We start from the raw sequence: 24,725 nt of genomic DNA, 5'->3' as shown, positions 1-24,725 counted from the left end.
ACGAGGTGGTATCAGACCGAGATGAGGAGAGGCTAGAGAAAGAGCATTATTACTGGCGTGTGACAAAGGGGTGCCAGGAGAGTTTTGTCGGGGGCTTGGAAAGTGTGAGGTGCAAATGATGTCTCAGAGAAGAGGCTGAGGAGGGACTTTGCTATGTAAGTCTGGAGAGAGGCAGAGCTGGGGGTGGAAATTGGGGCGCCATTGCCGTGTGGACTATATTTAAAGCCTTAGAAATAGACGAATGTGGAGAAACGAAAAGGATGGGTACCTGATTGTGCTCAGTAATTCAGTGTGTTTTTCTCCATTCTATTTTTAATTTTTACTTGGCATAAACTTAACTATAATATAGTATTATTAATAACTTCTCTTTTCATTTTTAAAGGTATTTTGTGTGTTGACAGCTTTGACATTATGGGTGATGGAGTTAAAGATTTACTTGTTGGGAGAGATGACGGAATGGTGGAAGTGTACAGTTTCAATAATGCAAGTGAACCTGTTCTGCGCTTTGATCAAGTAAGTTCATTGTTCAAGACTATGTGCTTCTTACTAATCAGATCACTAGTTATAGACATGACGGTGATGGTTGGGTTTTCTTAAATGAAACATAGTAAAATCTTGTGTTTGACTTGAAATATTGCTGCTTTAAAAATATTGCCCTGGCCGGTTTGGTTCAGTGGATGGAGCGTCGGCCTGCGGACTGAAGGGTCCCAGGTTCGATTCTGGCCGAGGGCATGTACCTTGGTTGCGGGCACATCCCTGGTGGGGGGGTGTGCAGGAGGCAGCTGATCAATGTTTCTAACTCTCTATCCCTCTCTCTTCCTCTCTGTAAAAAACCAATAAAATATATTAAAAAAAAATAAAAATATTGCTGCTTTGAGATGCTACAAACTCTTCTCTATGCTACTCCTGTGTTGCCTTCCAGCTGAATAATAAATTACTCTTCATTTGGTTTCTAAATATTTCATATCTAAGTATTAAATGTGTTGCCTTAGTTTCTATAATGCAAAATAGGTTAAGGAGTAACGTGTTTGGTAACATAAATGAGGCTGTTGTTGGGAAGCAGTGAGGCTGCAGGGGAAGCTCCGGGTTGTGAGGACGATGTAAGATTGTCCGTCAGCAGAGGGAAGAGCAGCCCTTCCCTGGGGTCTCCCCGAGGCTCCGCTGGGGAAGAAGGACGACCAGGTAAGAGCGTTTAGTTCACAACTTCTACACGTCATCAAGCCTGTCGTCCCAGGGCACAGAGGCGAGGAGAAGCGTTCTCGCATAAACGCCTCTTTCGTGTTCATGAAGCGATGTTCTCTCGTCCGGGGCCTCCCTCCTGCCTCGGCCACAGCTCAGCATCAGCTTTTCTGTTTCTCCCAGTGGTACCTCCTGGTCTCAGCTTCAGGTCCATCAGCAAATACAAGCGTTTTGGTGTATAGATAAAGTGTATTATAGAGGTAATAGAGATAGAAGTGCTGTACAACTTAGTTTCTAGATTTATTTCCTATTTGTTCATCTTTGGTATAAAAAATCCTCTTGCTAATGATGCAAAAAATAGTTTAGGCTTAAAAATATATACTAATTCTTTGTTGTTGTCGTCCTGTTTTTTTGTCAACCCCCCGGAAACTTTCCCGTTTGGGCCTGAGTCTCCCTGTGACTTCTGCCCCAAATCCCGGTGCGGACAGCGTTTCCCTCCAGCGGGCCCGGCACCGGGAAGCCTGCCTCCCACTCTCTCCTGTCCATCTGCGGCGGGCGCGGCTCTCGGGGCACGCTGAGGCCGCACAGGAGCTGCCTCGCTTGCATCCGTGTCGTCACTCTCTTCATCGCTTTCCTATCGGGAGAGGCTCTTATCTGCGCTGGTTAAGGAGCCAACCAGAGAAAGAATACATACATACACCTTCAGTGTGATACTTTTAGTTAACTTACCTATTCATTTGCTGGTATTTTGAGGAATGAGCAAGGTCTTTGTGAGTTTATTTCCCTGACTGGCATTCCATGTTGTTATTTACATAAACAGTATCTGTACTGTATTATCTAGCATCTCCGATTTTACTCTTACTTATTTTTTTTTATTTTTTTAAATATATTTTTATTGATTTCAGAGAGCAAGGGAGAGGGGGAGAGAGATAGAAACATCAGTGATGAGAGACTCATTGATCGGCTGCACGCCCCACACTGGGGATCCAGCCCGCAACCTGGGCATGTGCCCTGACACATTTTTTAAAAAATATTTTGTTATTGCCCTAGTTCCGTGGTCGGCAAACTGCGGCCCGCGTGCCACATGCGGCTCTTTGGCCCCTTGAGTGTGGCTCTTCCTAAGCCTTAGGAGGACCCTAATTAAGTTAATAACAATGTACCTACCTAAATTAAGTTTAAAAAAGTTGGCTCTCCAAAGAAATTTCAATCATGGTACTGTTGATATTTGGCTCTGTTGACTAATGAGTTTGCCGACCACTGCCTTAGTTGGTTTGGCTCAGTGGATAGAGAGTTGGCCTGTGGACTGAAGGGTCCCAGGTTCGATTCCGGTCAAAGGCACATGCCTGGGTTGCAGGCTTGATCCCCAGTAGGGGGTGTGCAGGAGGCAGCTGATCAATGATTTTCTCTTAACATTGATGTTTCTGTCTCTCTGTCCCTCTCCCTCCCTCTCTAAAATTAATAAAAATATATTTTTTTAAAAAAACATATATATATATGTTTTATTGATTTCATGTCAACGCTCAACCACTGAGCCATACAGGCTGGGCCTCTTAATTTGTTTTTGTTTTCTTTAAATATAAGTTGAATCAGATAAATCTACAACTCTTAAGACTTGTACAGAAAGGTACTTGACGCCCTAGCTGGTTTGGCCCAGTGGATAGAGCCCTGGTCTGCAGACTGAGGATCTCAGGTTCGATTCGGGCAAGGGCATGTTGCAGGGCAGCTGCAGGAGGCGACCGGTCAGCACGTCTCTCACATCAGTGTCTCTCTATAAAACATCAATGTGAGGATTTAAAACAACAAAAAAAGCATTTAAAAAATAAAAAAATGTGGAATGTCTGGAGACAGGAAGTAAGTTTTGCAGCATACGGTAACATATCTGTGAAATGTTTCGTTACTAAGGACGTGCTTGATCTTAAATTTCTTCTAGGCGCTGTCTGAAAGCGTCACATCTATCCAGGGAGGTTGTGTGGGGAAAGATGGCTATGACGAAATCGTAGTATCCACATATTCAGGTAAGGTGAAGGGTAGTAGGCAGTTGAAGGAAGAATGGACAATAAAAATATAAATTGAATAAATTGCTTTTGACACCTGTTTTTTAATGTGTTATTAGTAAGTCCCTCTTTTTAACATTTAAAAAATTTTTCATTTTCATGTAGTTATTTTTTACGTTTTTATTGAATTTATTGAGGTGACATTGGTTAATAAGATTATATAGGTTTTGGGTGTACAATTCTATAATATTAGTATATCATCTGTGTATTGTACTGTGTGTTCTTTTTACCAAATAGTAAGTCATTCTTATGTATAGATTTTAAAAAATTATTGGTTAAATAATAAGGGTATATTGATTTATAAAATAGTTAATATTTAAATAATACTTTTTAAGCCTAGCCAGTGTGGCTCAGTGTCTGAGTATTGAGCTATGAGTCAGGAGATCACTGTTTGATTCCCAGTCAAGGCACATGCCTGGGTTGTGGGCTCGATCCCCAGTGTGGGGCGTGCAGGAGGCAGCCGATCAGTGATTCTCATCATTGATATTTCTGTCTCTCTCCCCATCTCCCATACTCTCTAAAATCAATAAAAATATTTTTAAAAATGTTTGGCATATCACTAGTATCTTTGAAAGTTAAATAATATTCTTTGGTTTAAAAAGAAATTTAGTGTATGTTTTATTATTTAATATACATTAATATAAGAAATACACATTTGTTATAAAATCTTGCTTTTAACTAGGTCATTTTTACATTCTCACAATGTTATACAAGAGTTTAACAACATGAAAATAATTTTTGAAAAACGATTCTATTTTTGCATTTGTTATAATGTGTTGACTTATTTCATACTCGAACCTAAAACTGTAAATTAAATGAAAGATCTCCTTAATCATAGTTTGATAGTATTTCAGGCAAAGCAAAAATGGTATCACGAAATGCTTATGTAATTTCCTTATGGTTTGAATATTTTCCAGCTTCATTTCTTTTAGTTCGTGTTCTGTTTGGGGTTTTGGAGAGGAGTGTGTGCTGGAGTGAGGTTGATGCTGGTGGAGGGGCAGTGGGCTGGGTTTCCGTAGCCGTCAGCGCTCACGGTGCCGGTTGCATCCCTCCCGCAGGCTGGGTGTCCGGGCTGACCACGGAGCCAGTGCACAAGGAGGGCGGGCCCGGCGAGGAGCTCCGGCTCAACCAGGAGACGCAGCACAAACTCGCCTGCCTGCGGTAACGTTGCATTCGTTTGCCTGTCAGTCTTCATCTCATGACGTGCGCAGTGGTTGCTGTTTTGGTTACTGATAGATGCAGTGTATTATATTGGAAGGCATTACACAGTCATTTATCACTTTTTAAATGAAAGCTTATCAGTTTGAGAAAATCAGCGGTAAATGCTGATGAATATTTTGGAGTGAGAAATACACTCCTCGTGTGCTGTACTGTGTATTGGCTGCTTCTTAGACGGAGAAGTATATCGTTTTTATGTTTTGCTTTTTACGGGCATGAAAGCAGCTCTCACCCATGGCTCTGCTCTCACTCATTCTAATGCTCACTGCTCCTGCGGGCCTCTCTGAAACTCTGACTCTGGCTTATACGTTTTCTTTTTTTTAATATTTTATTGATTTTTTACAGAGAGGAAGGGAGAGGGATAGAGAGTTAGAAACATCAATGAGAAAGAAACATCGATCAGCCGCCTCCTGCACACCTCCAGCTGGGGATGTGCCTGCAACCAAGGTACATGCCCTTGACCGGAATCGAACCCAGGACCCTTCAGTCCGCAGGCCAACGCTCTATCCACTGAGCCAAACCGGTCAGGGCTGGCGTATACATTTTCTTAGTGGAAATGAATAATGTTGACTTCCTTGGACCCAGGGACTGCTTTGTAACCATTCAACAGTTCCTTTGAAGAGGAGGGAGGGGCTGAAACTTAGTGACTGCTCTTCCTACTCCCACCCTTGCCATCTCTTGGGGGAGTGAGGGCCAGTATGGTTGGCTGGCAGTTGAGAGTTCAGAAGTGTCTGGTCCCCTAAGGCCACACCACAATTCTCCTCACGCCCGTGCACCAGAGCCACCAGGACAGCAGCTGTGCTGTGCGGGCAGCAAGGCGAGCGAGCAGAGCTCATGACGACCAGCTCCCGCGCTCCCTCGTGCCGTATGTTTACAACCAGGCGTGCCCCTCCTGACAGCACGAGGCGCTCTGTCCGCTCCGCTCACTCAGCACCTGGGTCGTGGGTGCGTGTGGCACACTCAGCAGCCGTCTTTCCCTTGGTTCACTGCACAGATCCCTCCTGCTCCTCCCAGATTTTCTCCTGAGTTGGGTGGCTAAGCCCATGTGACTGTCTGCTCTGTTTGCGTATGGCCTTTCCCGGTAACGGGAGCCTCTGCCTGCACTGCCCGTGCCGTTCAGTCCCAGCACCCTCCCCAGCACTGGACCTGGTGTCTGCTGCTCCACGCCTCACGGTCACCCCGTGGGCCCCAGATGTGAGAGCTCTGCAGCCTCCTCCTCATGGTGTCTGTCTCCCTCACGTCTTACCGAAAGGTGCGTGTTCACTGGTTTCTTCTGCTCAGGGCTGAGGTGTTCCTGCGCCCGGACAGGCAGGTTCTCCTCCGCGTGGTGCGCAGGCACCGGGACCAGGTCGGCGTGTGAGCGTGGGCTTCTGCGGCTGCCTCGACACTGACAGCTGTGTATTAATCCGGCTCGTGTGGGACTGAGTAGATGTTTTAATTTTTAGATTAGAGATAAATAATATGGAACCGTTTAGTGAGTCCTGTAAGCAAAAATTCTGTTCCTATTAGTGTTACAGTCTAGCTCAACCAGTAAAAATCCATTCGCTGCCCCGGCTGGGTGGCTCAGTTGCTTGGAGTGTCGTCCCGTACAGTAAAAAGGTTGCAGTTTCTCTCCCTGGTCAGGGTGCATCGATATTTCTCTCTCATTCTTCCCCCCTCTCTCTCACCTTTCCTCTCTCCCTTCCTCTCTCTAAATAGGTCCTCAGGTGAGGGTTAAAAGAATCCATTTTGCAGAAGTAAATGTCTCAAATTTTTATAAACATTTTAAGGACCTCAGATGTTTATACTTACAGGTGACAGAGTTGTGTCTGTTTTCCTCCAGGAGTGAGTTGGAGCAGCTGCAGCTTAAGGTAGCACAGGAAAGAGAGCGGTATCAACAGTCTTCACAGTCAAGCCAAGCAAAGTCAGCGGTCCCTTCCTTTAGCATAAACGACAAGTTTACACTAAATAAAGACGATGCCAGCTACAGCCTTATCTTGGAAGTGCAGACCGCGATAGACAATGTCTTAGTGCAGGTAAGCAAAATGTCAAACCTGTAATGTGAATGTTGGTCTTTTAAATGTTATATTTAGTTTAGATAGTACTTTTAAAGGCTTATTTTAGTCTCCCATTAGATTATCAGTTTGCTCATAAATTACCAAAATTATAGCTTTACTTTATCCTGTGCATAGTAAACAAAAGGCTGAGGCACTTAAGTTTGAGGATGAGTCAGAAAGGACACTAAGGATTTTGTACTTTGGCTAACCTTTAAGAGAATCATAACAGAGATGCAACTTAGAAAACTGCAGCGTTTAATGCCCTTATTAGAACCTTTAAGCTTCAAATACTGAAATAAATAGCCCGCAGTACAACTTGCATTACCAGTTCTTAGGGAGGTCAGTAGGCAAAGAACATAATCCTGAAAGTGAAATGTAGGGATAATAATGTACAACTTCATGCTTCAATATATTTAATGAATTCTTTAGTTGGAGTGACAAGGATGATAGTACAAAGAATGGAAAACAAGGAAATGTTAGAAAACCCATCAGAAAATGAGAAAAGACTAAAGGGAGGAAGATAAGCTTTAAAAGACGTGGATGAGAGATCAGATTATCAATCAAAACGTAAAGGCAGAAATCTCTCCTAACTCTAGCTCAGGACTGCCGCCTGGAACACCTCAGGAACCACATACACAGAGCACAGTGCAGGCATCGGCCTTGAGACTGCCTGCGGGGGCTGGATGGGGAAGGGGGATGAGAAGTACAGACTGGTAGTCGCAAAACAGTCATAGGATGTAAAGCACAGTGTAGGGAATATAGCCAATAATGTTCTAAGTATGTTGCATGCCCAGTGGATCCTGGGAATGTTGGGGGGAACAGTATGTATTGCATATGATTGTTTAACCACTGTGCTGTACACCTGAAGCTCATCCTATATAATAAAAGCCCAGTGACCAAAATGGAACAACCATGGCCCGGCCAGCCCCAAACCCCAGCAGGGACCCCTACCCTGATCAGGGGCATGGCTGGCCTGCAATCCGCCCGCAGCCCCGCCCCTTGGCAGGGACCCCCCCCCCCCACCCTTACTGGGGGCGTGGCCAGCCTGCAAATCACCCTTGGCCCCTCACCCCGGCCAGCACCGCCACCCAGCGAAGACCCCCACCCCGATCCAGGGCCCCCATCAGGGCAGGCCGGTTGGCCCCCACCCATGCACTGGGCTTCTATCCTATATAACAAAAGGGTAATATGCAAATTGACCCTAATGGCAGAATGACCACTCAGTCAGTCACTATGAGGTGCACTGACCACCTCTAGGTCCCTTTCCCCAGCCAGCAGGCTCCAATGCCTGATGGCGAACGGGGAACTGGGGGTGGGTAGTGGGGGATGCCGGTGGCACCAGGCCAAGGCCCCCGCCTGACAAGTCGCCCCACACACAGAGGGTGACCCGCGATGGGGGCAGGGACGGCGAGCAGGGGCGAATGCCGACTCCAAGCCAGCAGGTTCCGATTGCCGAGTTGTGAACAGGGGACCAGGGGTCAGTGGCAGCGGGGGGCGGGGCCGGCTGCAGGCAGCCGGGGAAGATGGCCCTCATTGCAGGCCAGGGCTAGGGACCGTACCCATGCACAGATTTTGTGCGTCAGGCCTCTAGTACTAAATAATATGGAATGTAAACTGTAATTGAAAAATAAAGTTAAAAAAAGAAACTACCTCTCCAGAGGAGACCAAAAATTCTCTCCTGTCTGTGTTACAGCTGAGGTTAAAATCAATAAAAATGAACTCATGTAGTCAGAAGGCCATGTGAGTGTTTGCAGCCTCTGGTAACATTTTAGCACTGACAGAAATAGACAGGAAGATTATACTTTTTTTAAAATATATTTTTATTGATTTTTTTACAGAGAGGAAGGGAGAGGGACAGAGAGTTTGAAACATCGATGAGAGAAAAACATCGATCAGCTGCCTCCTGCACATCCCCTACTGGGGATATGCCCGCAACCAAGGTACATGCCCTTGACCAGAATCGAACCTGGGACCCTTGAGTCCACAGGCCGACGCTCTATCCGCTGAGCCAAACCAGCTAGGGGGAAGATTATACTTTTAAAGGGAGAGTGAGATGATATTCTATGACTTCTGATCTCCCAAATTAGAAAACAATAGGTCATTATAATACTTATTCTCTATTATTATTCTCTACTTATTTTCTAGAAGTACGTATTATCAGATATAAGAAAATTTATACTCTCAACTTTGAAGATGAACGTAAGGAAAACCCTTAAAGAAAATAGGCTTTGAGAAAAGTTTTAATTTCCCACCTGAACCTTTTTTAATGTTGGCTGCAGAGTGATGTCCCCATAGACCTACTTGATGTGGACAAGAATTCCGCTGTTGTCAGCTTCAGCAGCTGTGACGCTGAGGTGAGTGAGGATAAGGAATTCCTCTGGCGGCTTCATTCCTATTTTGCTATTTTGAATAAAGCCTACAAACACCACTAGGTTCTACATTTCTTCATCAGTTTCTCATTTCATAACCTTCCCCTCAAAACCTGCTTCTGCCCTTTCTTCATCCTCAGGTAATCCAGAAACCAGCTGTCCTAGATCCTTCTCTGACCGTGAAATCCGATTAGTTCCTGCCAGTCCTCCCACTGTGCTGCCCCCTCTGCTTCCCTCCACTGCTCTCAGCCATCCAGCCGTCCAGCCCGCCCCCTGCTTGCCTGAACCACTCCCTCATCCCCTTTCTCTGTCGCCAGGATGCCCCGCTCCCAGCTGTGTTGTGCACTGTGGTGACAGCTCTCCCTAAAACGCAGACAACACCAAGTCCTTCTAAACCTGTCAGAGCCGCCTTGTGTCCTGTGGCGTGTGAGCTAGATTCCTCCAGGATTCACCCAGCTTCCAGCTCCCACTGTCTCACAGCTCGACCTTCCTCATGCCCATTATTCCTGCCTCGCTGAAGTGCTCGACATTTCTTGAAACTGCGATGGAGTCTTACACGTTCCTATGTTCCCTGCCAGCCCTTCCTCGCTTTCTCTGGGCTTGTTGAATCTTGCTTATTGTTCATTCAGCAGACATTTATTGAGCACTTACTGTGTGCAAAGTACCAAGGATGAGATTGTGTTGGAGCTTCTGGACGTACTGCACCCCTGGGGAGCGGCCTGAGTGGGCTGGCTCCTGAGGAGGAGGAGGGGAGCAAGGGCTGCCATGGCTGTGTGCCCAGCAGCCGAGCAGCAGACGGGGCCGCAGCGGGCATGTGGTTCTACACAGACAAAAGGGAGGAGTAAGAAGAACAGATAAAGAATAAAGTTGATCGCTATATTAGGGAATAATTTTCAACATAACATAGTTTCATAGTAAAGCTTTTTTTCTTGATAAGAAATTTTGTAACAGTTGTATTGTGTTATATACGGTTTGTCATCCCTGTTTGCAAATTACAACATAAAACATTAGGGTCTACATTTTTATCATGATTTTAAAAATCAATATAAACATAAGATCTTTCATTTGTAAATTACTGTGAAAGAGTAACCTTATTTACATCACTGCTGGATTCTTGGGAATGAGTATTTTATACTAATTTAAAACCTGCTTTCTGGCACGATAGCTTTATAAAAACCTTACTGTGGGGATTTCAAGTACATACAGCAGTGGAAGAATAGTAGCATTATCTTCATGTACTCATCACCGACTTCAACATATGGCCAGTCTTATTTTATGCTATTTTATTCATTTAATATTTAATTTCAAGAAGTTATAATACTTGAAGTTATCTCAGCAACTTAATTCAGCAAACATTGAATTCCTGCAGTAAGCCGTTGATGGAAATACAGAGATGAGTTATTTCTCAGTCCTCTGTGTTTGTGAAAATCAAAGACATGCTATACCAAACATTGATGTCTTTGTGTTTATAACATAAACATTAGGAGTTTTTACTATCCATTACATTTTTAGAAAACAATATTTTAAAATGTTATTGTAGATATTCAAGATGGAAAGAGCATGAGCTTTAGAGTCTTCAAAGACATGAATTTGAATTCCAGTTTTATTACTGACTGGCTTTGGGGGATAACCCAGCCCCTCATGCCTCAGTCTCTTCATAAGCTAGAAGCCTTTAGCACAGCGCCACCCACAGGAGAGTGAGTGCTTGGCAGACGGTGACCATTATTGATGCTGTTTGTCCTGTTAAAAATGAGGATTCATCCTTTTCCTTCACTTTGAATTCTTCCCAGTCCAGTGACAACTTCCTTCTCGCCACTTACCGGTGCCAGGCAAACACCACGAGGCTGGAGCTCAAGGTAAATGTTCGAAGTTACCTTTGCTGGAAAGTCTGAACTTTGTTTTTTTGTATCGGTATATTTTACAACATAAGATATAATTTCTTTGCATTAAATTTCTCCCTGAAATGAGTCATTTTTGAGTAACTTTTGAGTAATCTCTTAGGCTTTAATTCAGCCCAGACCACTCTCTCTGCTATCACTTACCCAAGCAACGTCTCTGAAATTCCCAGTCCTTCATTTCCTCCCACCGGACATTTGTTTTCTAATTTTCTCTTACGGAAAGTTTCAAACATGTAAACGTGAGGCTCCAGCCCCCCCGGTGTTCCATCACAGTAGTCTTGTTTATCCTCTCACTCTCCACTGCAAATCATTTTGAAGAAAATATTTTGAAGGATATTTTCTCATTTCACTTGTAAATAAATATTTTGGTACATATGTTTAAAAGATAACGCTTATTTTAAAAGCATAACCACAAGCCCTGGCTGGTTTGGCTCAGTGGATAGAGCATCAGCCTGTGGACTGAAGGTCCCATGTTCAATTCCGGTCAAGGGCACATGTCCGAGTTGTGGGTGTGATCCCCAGTGGGGGACGTGCAGGAGGCAGCTGATCAATTGATGTTTCTGTCTCTCCTTCTCTCTTCCTCTCTGAAATAAATAAAAAGATATTTTTTTAAAAAAACATATGACCACGAGAAAACATAACATAAGAAAAATTAACAGTAATTCCTAGATGTCATCAAATATTTACTGTTCAGATTTCACTAACTTCTTCTTAATCCTCACCTGAGGCTGTGTTTTGTAGGTTTTAGAGAGGGGAAGGGAGAGAGAGAAACATCAATCTGCTGCCTCCCGTATGAGCCCTGGCTGGTGCTGGAACTGGCAGCCTAGGTTTGTGCCCTAACCGCGAATCCAACTGCAGATCTTTCGGTGCACAGGACGGTGCAACCAGCTAAGCCACCCAGCCGGGATGATTTTTGTTCCCAAGGATTGTTTTCATTGATTTTTTTAGAGAGAATGGAAGGGAGGGGGAGAGACAGAGAGAGAAACACTGATGTGAGAGAGATCAGTGGTTACCTCCCACATGTGCCCCGACCAGGGCCGAGGACCAAGCCTGCAGCCGAGTTACATGCCCTCGACCAGAATCAAAACCACGACCCTTCAGTCCACAGGCTGACACTCTACCACCGAACCAAACTGGCCAGGTCAGGCCATTTGGTTTTGAAGTATCTATATTTCCCTACTACCTGGATTTTTCTGGTTCCATTCTGGTGATATCATTTGTTACTGTTTATTCTAGAGAAAATCTTCTAAAGTATTTTAGCAACATAATTACTTCTATAATTAAATATTGATTTTAGCACAGGCTGATGCTCTATCCCCAGAGCCAAACCGACCAGGGCTGTAGCCCTGTGTTTTTAAATGGGCTCGGGTAGTATGTGGCAATGTGTGTTTTTTGGAATGGTAGACAGATGGCCTGAAGACGTGTGGGTTAATTTTGCTTTCCCCTACCAAAACCTTCCTTTACTCTAGTGATAAAAAGTAGCTGTTTAACAGAATGTCATTATTTTCTTCAACATATTACAGAGGAGACGAAGGCCTCCGTGCCTGAGTGCTTGTGTTGACCGTTCTGGAGACAATGCTGACATCGCTGGGTCAGTCTCATGTTCTTTCCTCTCTGTGTTGAATCAGATCCGCTCCATTGAAGGCCAGTACGGCACGCTCCAAGCATACGTGACTCCAAGAATCCAACCCAAAACCTGCCAGGTGCGCCAGTACCTTATCAAACCCCTTTCACTCCATCAGAGAAGCCACGGTATCGATCGCGACAGGTAGGACCAAGGCAGGAGCGTTTACTTTTAGGGCATTACATGATGCAGAGACACTTGCCTATAATTTTTTTAAAATGTGTTTTTATTGATGTTTTGCAGAGAAAGGAAGGGAGAGAGAGAGACGGAAGGAAGGAGAGAGAGATCAATGTGAGAGAGCAACATCCATCTTTTACCTCCCGCACGCACCCAACCAGGGATTGAACGTGCAACCCGGGTGTGTGCCCTGAACTGGGAATCGAACCGGTGACCTATCTGTGCCTGGGACGGCGCTCAACCAACTGAGCCACACCGGCCAGGGCAGCTTGCCTTTCATTGTCACGGTGTAAATTCTGGTAGAGGTGTGTCCATTTCATTGAAAGGCTGTGGAGTGGTATTCCTACTGACGCTAGGCCTGTGTCTGCTGCCGGAGGCTGCCTGGAGCGGCGCTTCTCTTTCGCTCGGACCCGTCCCGGGATCAGCAGTCAGCGTTTCGCTTTTGCGTTTCCTGTGAACGGGCCCTTGGTGCGTTGGCCTCAAACATTCTATTTCCTCTCTGTTCCACCTCAGGAAATACTCGAGCCATTGACGGCGCTGATCGGCTGTTTCCCACTTCCCCTATAGCGTAAGCATCCTCCTGCGGGTAGCTTCTCACTGCCTGAAGGGGAGAGGCGTGCTGAAACGAGGGAGAAGGGAAGACATGGGGCACTGAATACTTCCCTGTGCCTGGCACTGTGCAGGGGCGTGGGTATCGTTCAGGTCGTACAGCAAGTCAGGTGGCCGTGTCTCCATTGTTCCAATGAGGCCGGGAAGCCTGGGGGAGGCCACTTGCCGACATAAGAAACGGCCCGTTTCCCGCGCAGCCTGTAACGGTAAAGGCGGTGATTTAAACAAGATGCAAGGAGACGTGTCCCTAAGGGTGTCCTTTAAAGCACTCAAGAGGGTAGGTTCTTTGGGTGTGTCTTCCTGCTCCGCAGCCGAAGTTGCGGATGGTGTGGCATGGCGTGCGGCGAGAGCGGCACAGGGGAGCGAGCGACCGGCTCGGAATCTTGCCTCTGTTCCTGTGTGACTGGGGACATAACATAATCTCTCTGGGCTTTGGTTTTCTTATCTGCAAATGAGACGGTGGCCTGGATGACCTCAAAATCTCTTCTAGTTTTAGGTTCCTTAATTCTGTGTCTTCTTAGAATTCCTCAGAGCCTTTAATTCCACAAATTTACATTTTTAAAATCTTTATAATTATCCACTTGACTTATTTAAAATCTATTTCACTCCCTTGTATGTGTGTGCAATTTCACAAGATAGAACAAATCATTCCACATCCCTGCAAGATAGAGGTACTACCCCTCCCTGGCCCCGTGGCCTGCAGCTGGTAAGCCGCGGAGTGGGTTCCAAGCCCTTGTCCATCTTACTCAGAAGCCCAGTCCTGTGCTGTCACATGACCTCATTATTTCTCTAAGGAGATTCTTGTATGTTTTGATAGTTTGTACAGTAAGGGTATTAGGTGAACTTTTAAAAAATGAAATGTGCCTGGGTAAACTGGATTTTATTTGTAAAGATGTTATAATAAAAACAAGCTGTTTGTGTCCGCTGGCTAGTAAAAGCAGAGGTGTAGATACTCTTTCTTTCATGAAATCGGAATATTCATTCATCGGATAGGTAAGATTAATCTGAGAAAAATTAAACAAATGTAAAGAAGTTTATATTTGATTAGCTGTTATTGCAAAATTCTGTTTGTTAATGTGTTGTGTACATCAGATACACTTCCGCACGCAGATGTGTCCTCTGCTGTGAATTACAGACCCGTGAACACACTGACTTTAACGGGCCAGTTCAGTTTTGCGGAAGTTCACTCCTGGGTGGTGTTTTGCCTTCCTGAGGTTCCCGAGAAACCTCCGGCCGGAGAATGCGTGACATTCTACTTCCAGAACACCTTTCTGGACACGCAGCTGGAAAGCACCTACAGGTAATGCAGCTCGTTACCGGTTCACCAGTGTGTGGGTGTTTTAAGTATGTTTTTTAATTGATTTTTAGAGAGAGAGGAAGGGAGAGGGAGAGAGAGAAACATCAATGATGAGAAAGAATCACCGATCGGCTGCCTCCTGCACGCCCCCTACTGGGGATCGAGCCGGAAACCCGGGCCTGTGCCCTGACCTCTTGGTGCGTGGCTCCACACTCAGCACTGAGCTAAGCCAGCCAGGCCACAAGCGTTTTGCTGTAAATGAGCTCCTACATTTTCTTTGTTTTAAAGCAGGAACAATTTGTAAATAATAGATTTGAAACCTATACTATTCAAGAGAATCTATTGAAAAACAAGCAGAAGTAATGAATTTTTAAAAATGATTGAATAAAGATTCCCATGGCCCTGGACCAGCAGCTCAGTTGGTTAAAGGGTTGCCCCGTCGCTCCAACGTTGCGAGTTTGATCCCTGGTCAGGGCACATGCAAGAGGCAACCAATGAATATGCATAAACGAGTGGAACAACAAATCAGTATTTCTCTTTCTCACTCCCTTCCTCTCTCTTTGAAATGAATAAATAAATTAATTAAATTAAAAAAAAAGAAATAGCCCTAGCTGGTTTTGCTCAGTGAATAGAGTGTCGGCTGCGGACTGAAGGGTCCCAGGTTCGATTCCGGTCAAGGGCATGTACCTTGGTTGCGGGCACATCCCCAGTGGGGAGTGTGCAGGAGGCAGCTGATGCATGTGTCTAACTCTCTTTCCCTCTCCCTTCCTCTCTGTAAAAATTCAATAAAAAATATTTAAAAAAAAAGAAATATGCAGAAGTTACTTGATGAAACTTTGAAATGTTATTGACATAAAAGACTTGAGATTCAATGGGGTAATTAATATATTGCACAGTCCTCAATAGGAAGACACTGCAAGTGTGACAGTCCTTCCCAAATGTATGCAAAGAGAGGAAATGGCTCAGAACTTGGCAGCTGAGACCATGAGGCTTTTGAAGCCGGTGTGACAGCAGGGGCGGTGGCTGGCTGCACGCCTTGCCTTCCCTCCCGCTCCTCTGCTTGGCTCCCTCAGGGCCTGGTCTGAGCACAGAGCAGCCGACCTTCCTCTCCTTCGCTCCTCTGCTGAGCGTGAGGTGACTGCCTTCTCTCAGGGGATTTCTCCACTGTCCTCTGAGCCTCACCCCCCCCTCGGGGTCTTTGCATTCTCATCCCACTTCAGCTGTAGCTGTTCTTAGTTTGTTTGATCTTTTGTTTTTTTTTAAATTTTGTTTTATGTGGAGGGGCTGGGTGGCTTCTCCTCTCCTGGTCTCTGTTCTTAGGGGTTCTTTTCCTAAGCAGGTTCTTGAACTGTTCTGCTTCCCAGCTGAGCTGTAGCATGCTGATTCTGGAAACTGCCCTTTGGGAGCTGGAGCTCTCCGGAAATCTAACTGGTTTTAGATCAGTCCTCGGAGCTGTTTCACTGTGCCTTCCAGGACCTCATCTGTGTCCAGACCTGGAACAATGAATGGCGCCTGTTTGCAGTCCTACAGCGAACCTCACGCTCAGGCATAGCCGACAGTTCCACGTGCCTGGCATAGTGCATGTTTTTGGTCTATGTGCTGCCGAGGCCAGCAGTGTGTGTATTTGTGTAATAGCATATCTTTGCTCTTTACCACTCTGCGTCCTTTAATATTCATCCCTTATCAGTCACACTCCACTTATTCTTCAAGGCCCAACTCATAGCTATGTTTTCAAGTTTTTCTTGATGCTCTTCTCTATTCCCATGGCATTTTATTCTTACCTTCCTTAGGTATTTATTGTTATTTATTTGAAGTATATAATAATGTTTTTATGTGAGCTTGTATCTCTAAATTGGACTATAAGCTCCTCATGGGCAGAGTCTATTTCTTTTCTTTTAATTTTTGTATTTTTATTGATTTCAGAGAGGGAGGGGCAAGGGAAGGAGGAAGAGAGAGAGAGAGAGAGAGAGAGAGAGAGAGAGAGAGAGAGAGAGGAAGGAAGGAAGGAAGGAAGGAAGGAAGGAAGGAAGGAAGGAAGGAAGGAAGGAAGGGAGATTGATTTGTTGTTCCACTTATTTATACATTCATTGGTTGATTCTTATATGTGCCCTGACCAGGATTGAACCCACAACCTTAGAGTATCGGGACAATGCTCTAACCAACTGAGCTACCCAGCCAGGGCCAGAGTCTGTTTCTTAATTATTTTTGTATGAGCCCTCCACACGCCTCACGCCTGGCCGAGCATAGTGGTTCTCAGTGCGTGTTTTTAGGGATCTTAGTGAAATGCGTATGTATGGAGGGAGCGGCCCTACCTGGGTGTGACTCTTGGCTCTGTGACCTTGTTGAGATTACTGCCCTCGCTGACCTGTAGTTCTCTCTTCTGAGGAGTGGAAATAACAGCCCATGTTCACTGAATTGTGGTGATTAAAAGAAAACAAGCCATGCAAGTCACCCACAGGGCCAGGTGCTGTGTGTTAAATAGTAGATACCATCAGTTAAAATTAAAGACCAGTGAAAAGTCTCATGATTTCTAAACTATAATTGGGATCCAAATTGTATGTATGTATGACTCATCTTTCTAGAAGAAAGCAGTCAGTCTTTGCCTATAACCAGTCAGTGCAAACTATTTGTGTGCATGAAAGCCAAACCAGAGGGCACATTAAGTGATGACAACGGTAGACGTTAACTAGGAAACGGAAATGTTTGGTCATCAGAAAAAGAACCAGCACGAAGGGCTTAACCTGGAAACGGGAATTCCCAGCGCCGGTACCGCGAGCGCAGCCCTGGCCTCAGGACCTCAGGACCTCAGGACGCGGCCAGCGCCCTCACTGGCGTCACGGGGGCGGCTCTCCCCGCTGCGCGGCTCTGTTGTCCCCTGGGCCGTCCTGTGCAGCCTGGTGGCAGCAGTGCCAGCCGGCTTCGTATCTTGTCAGCTCCCATGGAGTCTCTCTCCCACTAGTTCCAGTGAGAAAAGTCCCAGGATTGAGTGCCGTTGCTGCGCCGTGACCCGCGTGGTCCGTGGTGTGGAATGCACTGCTCACCGCTCCTCCTGAGTCCCAGAAACGGGCTGGGCCAGGGCCAGCGAAGTCCACGGGGTGAGAAGGTGAGAGAGAGGGAGTGGGTCCTGCGACCGTAGACGTGGGCTGGATGCCCCCGGCCTGACCCACAGAAGAGGCTGCTCGTAGGTTCGCTGTCCGCCTCAGGATGCAGCTGTGGGCAGCTGTCATGTACGTGAGCACATGAGAGAAAACGTCCCCGTGCAAGCACCTCCAGTTCACATACATGAAGGCTCAGCTGTTGGAATTTTATTTGTGAAAACACAAAAGGTGTTTTAAATGAAGGACATATTATGACGTCACCTATCTTTAGGAGACATATCTGGCATCTTTTGTTAAGTTTTACAAATATGTTCAGAACTTGAATTAATGCCAGGAGCCGGTCCATCCTTGCTGTTTCAAGGGACCTGGCATATATGGCATACTGTTCTTAATATGTTTGCTCACCTTCTTGGCACTATGTGTTTTAACCAAGGTCACCTCTCTGAGAAAGGTTGTTTCCCCAGGTAGGGATTTTCCCCTGAAGTTAGGGAGGGAATAAAACCCCTTAACTAAGTGCCAGGCGGGTAGTTAATCACTTTAACTACGAACAATCATGCTTAAGCTACATAATCTTTACTCCCTGGAATGGAGATAAGAAACGCCCTAACCTTTGGAATAGAGATTGATAGGATTGGAATCAACTGATATAAATACAGATGTAACAAGACAACAGGATACAGAACCTAGACACAGAACCTACACAGAACCTAGACACAGAACCTAGACACAGAACCTACACAGAACCTTGAGACAGAAGAACTTCGCTAGAGAGAACATGGCAAAAGATCCTGGACAGAAACTGGAGACAGAACCTAGAGACAGAACCTAGCGAGAGAACATGGCAAAAGATCCTGGACAGAAACTGGCCACAGAACCTAGCAAGAGAACCTGGCTGAAGAACCAAGAGACAGAACCTGGCTACAGAACCTGGATAGAACATGGCAAGAGAACCTGACTAGAACCTGGTGACTGAACCTGCCTGGAGAACCTGGACAGAACCTGGCTGGAGAACCTAGTGAGAGAACATGGCAGGAGAACCTGGATAGAACCTGGCTGGAGAACCTGGCTAGAGAACCTAGACACAGAACTTGGCTGGAGATCCTGACCAGAACTTGGCTAGAGATCCTGGCTAGGCTGCTGATCAATTGAACGCTGTCTCTGTTTAATTCCTTCTGCACCGACTCTGTCCCCACCTTTGGGGACCCCTGAACCTGCTGGGGTTGGACCCCAGCAAATTAATATAACAGTAAAAGTTTACACATTTAAATATGCTTTCTATTAATAATGAGATGTATATATAGAGAAATCTATAATCAAATGAAATTTAAACACTAGTTACAAAATATGTATTAACTGGGTGTATTTCCTTCTAAAGCTGTCTTTTTAAAAATATATATTAATTTTGTAGAAAAGGAGAAGGAGTTTTTAAATCTGACAACATTTCAACTATATCCATCCTAAAAGATGTGCTCTCTAAAGAAGCTACAAAAAAGAAAATTAACCTCAACATTTCATACGGTAAAGAAAGAAAAATCTTTTTTTTCCCTTTTTTCTTTTTTTTTTTTTTTTTTGGTTGTTGTTACAATAAGAATGTTTCTAATCAAAATGACTTTCTAACTGCGTCTGGCTCGACTCCTTGTAGAGATCAATGAGATGTCAGTTAAGCACACTCTGGAGCTCATCCACCCAAAGCTGGAGTACCAGTTGCTTTTGGCTAAGAAAGTGCAGCTAATTGATGCTTTAAAAGTAAGTGTATGTGTCTTGGACTCATGATCATTATTCTGTTGTGATGGGATTTCTAAAGTTGTAAGGACTTTAAAGCTACACTGGCTTGAATTTAAACATTAAGTGTCTTCTGTTTTTAATTTAAAATAAGGAACTGCAGGTTCATGAAGGAAATACAGACTTCCTGATACCAGAATATCGCTGCATTCTAGAGGAGGCAGAGCGCCTGCAGGAGGAGTACAAGAAGCAGCCGGCACACCTGGAGAGGCTCTATGGTTAGTGGGCTGTGAGAATACCTGCCGTGTCTCTGTTCTCCTGGCTGTTTGAGAGAAGCTGGGCAGGGGAGAAGCAAAGATTACAGCAATCACGAACCTATGACAGCCAATTTGTTGCTTACAATATTAATTTTGTCAAGTTCTAATATTTACTCTTTTTAAATACTTTTTTATTGATTTCAGAGGGGAAGGGAGAAGGGGGAGAGCTAGGATGAGAGAGAGTCGTTGATTGGCTGCCTCCTGCACACACCCTACTAAGGATCGAGCCCGAAACCCAGGCAGATGCCCTGACCGGGAATTGAACCGTGACCTTTTGGTTCATGGGTCAACACTCAACCACTGGACCATACCAGCTGGACCTACTATTTAATATTTTTACTCGATAAAATGCAAGTAAAATTAGGAAGTAAAATAAGTTTAATGCAATAGACTTACATATATGAAGGAACCTGGTGTGAAATGAATATAACTTATGAAGCATTATAGTTTAGGCTATAATTCACACCAGTAATTTTCAGGCTTTGTTGCTATTGTGAAAAATCAACATGCAACATTTAATAATTATAGCATAATAAGGGATATATGTGTGCTATGTCAACCCAAAACTCATTTTGCTTTGGTGGTAGAAATTGGATGTTTCACAAACTACATTGAAAGAGAGCGAGAGTGGGTTGGAAGGAGCAGCTTAAGAAAACTTGTTTTGCCATCATTACATGAGATCTGTGCGTAGCACGCCAGTTTACCTATAGCATCTTCGTAATCAGGTGGCATATTTAATCCTTCGCACCGCTTTGCAAGGTAGATGATGTCTCCATTTCTCATTTTTAAGCGGGAAGTCTGAGACCAAAGCATTTGCTGTCACATGGTAGGAAGCAGCACAGCCTGCAGGGCCTCCTCGCGCCCCGCCTCTCCCCTGGTGCCTGCTTTTTGCTCTGTGTCAAGTCTTCTGTAGTTAATTGGTGTCATCAGCCTACCTGACCCTTCAGCCTGCACAATGAATTTATTTTATACCCAGAGACTTGCTCACAAGCTGTAATAATAGACCTAATATCTTAGTATTTACTAACTGGCAGGCACACGATCGTTCATCCTTATAGCCGCTTAGCAGATGCATCGCTCATCACCAATCCAAAACCCAGAAAGCTTTGAAAAGCAAAGCTTTTTCATAATTAATTTTGCATCAAATCTGACTTGGTCTGAATTAATGTAATGGCAAAACTTCACTTAAACTGGCATGAGGTTATTTATAGTCTCTTTTATTCCACTTAGTGTGGTTGTTTATCCATGTATTTTATTGCAGAAACGTTGCTCTGTTTACCCCTTGGATGTTACGCCATCTATGCTGTATTCCTTTCATTGTCTTTCTAAACTGAAAAATTCTCAAATATCTCTTGTAGCTGGGGTTTTGGATAAAGGACTGACAGCTTGAGTTAACCCCATTGTACATATGAGAGAACTTAAAGGTGCGATAATGTGCCCAGGTCTTTGAACCTAGAAATGTTTGCCTTTAGTTCAAATCCCAAGAATGGTCCACATATACTAGAAGATGGAAATTTAGTTAGTTAGTTAGTTAATCTCGCCCAAGGATATTTTTTCCACTCCCTTTTTCAGAGAAAGTAGAAGGGAAAGAGGGAGGAAGGGAAGGAAGGGGAGAGAGAGAGAGACATAGTTTGGTTGTCTCCCACACAATCCCAGACTGGGGGCAGGGAGCAAACCCGCAAACCAGGTACATGCCCTTGACTGGGAATCGAACCCACAACCCTTTGGTGCACAGGCTGACACTCTAATCACTTAACCACACTGGCCAGGGTGGAATATTTTAATCTAAATAAACCTGTTGAGAACTGAATCTCTACAGCAAGCATGTCAAACTCAAAGGCTCACACGGGCCCAGTAAACAAGGTGTAAGTGTCTGTGGCCACAAAAAAACAAAAGCTTCGGTTTCCATAGAAACGTATGTTTATTTCGATAGAGACCTGCTGAATACAAACGGCTGAAATAAATGAGTCATCATTAACATAAAATAATACATTTTAATAAAAATTAATATTTTTTCTTGAACATTAACTTACCAGACACGGAATAACTACACTAATTAATAAGCGTAATGCAAATAAACCTATTTTTCCTTGTTCTCTGAAAGTGAAATATTTCCTATTACGCACACCCAACAAGTCAGTACAAGACTAATGACGTGGCCATCGGCTGCTAAAATATTCGCTGCTGGTATTAGTGGAGAGAGATGGTGCACCTGCGCGTAAGGGAAATGAATGCAACACGATTATAATAATCAGTCATTAGTGAACGTTGTAGTTCGTTATTAGTAATTATGTATAACAGGATATTGTAAAAATTAAGTTATGAAATTTTTATGAACACGTTTCTTACATACCGTTATATTGGCTAGGCTGCAAAAATATTCATTGTGGGCCGCATGCGGCTGGGCCGCGAGTTTGACCTGCTTGCTCTGCACTATGACATCTGGTCAGCCCGAGTGAAAGGCAAACCCCTGTGATGCCCTGTGTGCCAAGAGCATTTCAGAGCTGGTCCACAGTGGACTGCCTGAAGCCATAGCCACAGGCAGTTGTTAAGAGAGTTATTAGCCAAATGATTTATATTTTAAAACTTGCCTTAAAATCTCTCCAAAATAAGTATTTTTTAAAGCACCAACCCTTTTAGATTTGTTTATAAATAATGGAATTACAGGTGATTAGGAATAGATACCAAGCGATCATTTACTTTCATTAAATACTGTGTCATTAATTAGAACTACTCAATGACAGGAAATTAACATTTTCTTTATAGGGATGATCACCGATCTTTTTATAGATAAGTTCAAGTTCAAAGGCACCAATGTAAAAACCAAAGTACCTCTTTTACTGGAGATTCTGGACAGTTATGACCAAAACACACTGATTGCTTTCTTCGATGCTGCATGAAAGTGAGGTAAAGTTCTGGAGAAGTTGTCTCTTTAAATGAAAATGTTAAAACAGAACTACAAGCTAACTGTGCATACTTTATTTCAAACTACAGGCCGGTGCACAAAATTTGTGCATAGGTGGGGACCCTGGGGGTGGCCTGCGGAGATTAGGTCCTAGCTTGCACCCCCAGCCCCGCAGCCCTATCTGGCACCCCGCCTTGGCCTGGCGCCACCCGCTCGCCTGCTCCACCATCCCGCCGCACTCCTGCTGTCATCGGGGCCGTAGGGGCCGGCAGCACCTCCACTGCCGCCCACTGCCAGCACCGTGTCACCAATGGCCGCCATGTACCGCGCCGCTCCCTGGTGGTCAGTGTACGTCATAGCGAGCGGTTGAACTTCCGATCATTGACTGCCGGAGAGACAATAAGCATATTAGGTTTTTATTATATAGGATACTTTTAAATATTATCTAAAAATATTTGAGATACATGATTTTTTTTAATAATGCTTCATTTCTTTTGATGAATGCAACCTTTTAAAAATAAATAGCATTTTTATTCTTAACACCTTTCGTACCGCATAGAAATCTCTAAGACATACGCCAGGGACCGCACGTTTTTGGGCAAATTGCACGTTATTTAAATCATCATAACTACAGATCATAATGCACTTTAGGTGTTGTTTTTCAATAATTATAACATTTTTATTTACAAAAACAATTAAACAAACAATTAAAGTTCCTAGTACTTTTATAACGTATGGTACTGCGTAAAACATTTTCTAAAAGCGCCAGGAACTTGAAGACGAAGACTATTCGAATGACCAAAATACAATGTAACTGCAGTGCTTTATGGGCTCGTGCAATTATATAGTTTTTCGTAGATTGACCTGCACGGTTTCCACCAATGAGATTGCTTCATTCAATGTGGACAAGACAGGGTGTTGACATCTAAGGTCCATAACAGATGGTGCGCGAAACACGAGAAAGCTCGTGAGCGGTGGGAAAGGTGTTAAAATACAAGTAGAATGATTATAAGGGATTTTAATGAATTCTTTTGCAAGTGGTGTTTTAAATTTTATACTGAAAAATAATATTTGAAAAATAAAAATATATAGTGTGTGGACTAAAGTAGGTTTACAGTTTGCATGGAAAATTGTAATAATAAATAACAACACAGACCCCTGCCGCTGTGGCTCAGTGGTTGAGTGTCAACCTATGAACCAGGAAGTCATGGTTTAATTCTGGCTCAGGGCACATGCCCAGGTTTCAGGCTCAGTCCCCAGTAGGGGGCGTGCAGGAGGCAGCTAATCAGTTCTCTCATTGATATTTCGATCTCTCCTCCCTTCATCTCTGAAATCAATAAAAATATATTAAAAATGTAACACAAGAATAAACTTGCATACTCACAACTGTAAGCCTACTTTTGCCCCACTCTGTATTTAAATATTTAAGCTCCTCCCGGTGTATGTATAAACAGCTTTACATTTTCAGAATGTATTTATATTCGTTAACTCATTTGACTTTCACAACATGTTATTTTCTCAAATCATATAAGAAAGCTCCTTTTCACGGAGGTTAAGTGATGAAGAGGGCTTGCTGTTATTTTGTAAATCGGGGACTAGAACCCGCATTTTGGTGCCTGGTTTGTGTCCTAGTTAATTATGTAGGTCGCCAGCCAGTGGATATAACCTACCAATTATTTTTTCTAGGAGTTGAGATTGCTTTGCACCTGATTTCACTCTTGCTTGATAATGAGCATTGTGACCAGGTTCAGTTTGGTATACAGTGTGGACAGAGATGCGCAGTGTGCACAGACGGGGGGTGGGGTGGTTTAAGGTGACGCTCTGTGACCAGTGGTTACCGAGCATCCGAGTGACTAGTCAGGAACAGGGGTGTCTTCCTAGCGTTTCTGCACGAGCATCCACCATTTCCTTCATATCATGTGTGAAGGGGAATAAGACTAAAGGCTCTGGGGATTTTGTTTATTAAACCTAATTGAGATTGATTCATATCCGAGGGGAATGTTGTATTTAAAGGTTGCTTTAAGATGGCATAAAGATTATAATGGAAAATAAGCTATTTATGTTTTTAAGAAGGGCACACCCATGAATTTGTCAGAAAACAATCATGCTTCTTAATTATATGCCATTATATCTGTTATGTGTGAGCCTGATTGTATATTAAATGTGGAAATTCGTTAAAGGCACCTATCTCTAAGAGTTTTATTTTAATAAGGTCATACATT

General features: G+C 44.1%; 1 protein-coding gene across 2 annotated transcripts in view; it reads left to right on the top strand.

Moving 5' to 3' along the window:
• Positions 1 to 24,685, top strand: part of BBS7 (Bardet-Biedl syndrome 7) — a 42,356-nt gene extending 17,671 nt beyond the window's left edge. Inside the window, exons 8-20 of one of the 2 annotated variants that reach the window (XM_081091915.1) lie at positions 383 to 513; positions 3,110 to 3,194; positions 4,292 to 4,394; positions 6,274 to 6,466; positions 8,767 to 8,841; positions 10,647 to 10,712; positions 12,383 to 12,522; positions 14,300 to 14,464; positions 18,968 to 19,077; positions 19,202 to 19,305; positions 19,436 to 19,559; positions 22,365 to 22,505; positions 22,593 to 23,563. In XM_081091915.1, coding sequence (XP_080948041.1) covers positions 383 to 513; positions 3,110 to 3,194; positions 4,292 to 4,394; positions 6,274 to 6,466; positions 8,767 to 8,841; positions 10,647 to 10,712; positions 12,383 to 12,522; positions 14,300 to 14,464; positions 18,968 to 19,077; positions 19,202 to 19,305; positions 19,436 to 19,559; positions 22,365 to 22,498 — 1,430 coding nt within the window. In that variant the 3' untranslated portion in view covers positions 22,499 to 22,505; positions 22,593 to 23,563. Of the gene's footprint in view, positions 1 to 382; positions 514 to 3,109; positions 3,195 to 4,291; positions 4,395 to 6,273; positions 6,467 to 8,766; positions 8,842 to 10,646; positions 10,713 to 12,382; positions 12,523 to 14,299; positions 14,465 to 18,967; positions 19,078 to 19,201; positions 19,306 to 19,435; positions 19,560 to 22,364 lie in introns of both variants that reach the window. The other variant, XM_081091914.1, reaches the window with a different exon arrangement.
• Positions 24,686 to 24,725: the final 40 nt, after the last annotated feature.

Source organism: Myotis nattereri (genome assembly GCF_964212035.1).
Source record: "Myotis nattereri genome assembly, chromosome: 5".
NCBI lineage: Eukaryota > Metazoa > Chordata > Mammalia > Chiroptera > Vespertilionidae > Myotis > Myotis nattereri.
This window is presented reverse-complemented; position numbering and strand designations above follow the sequence as displayed.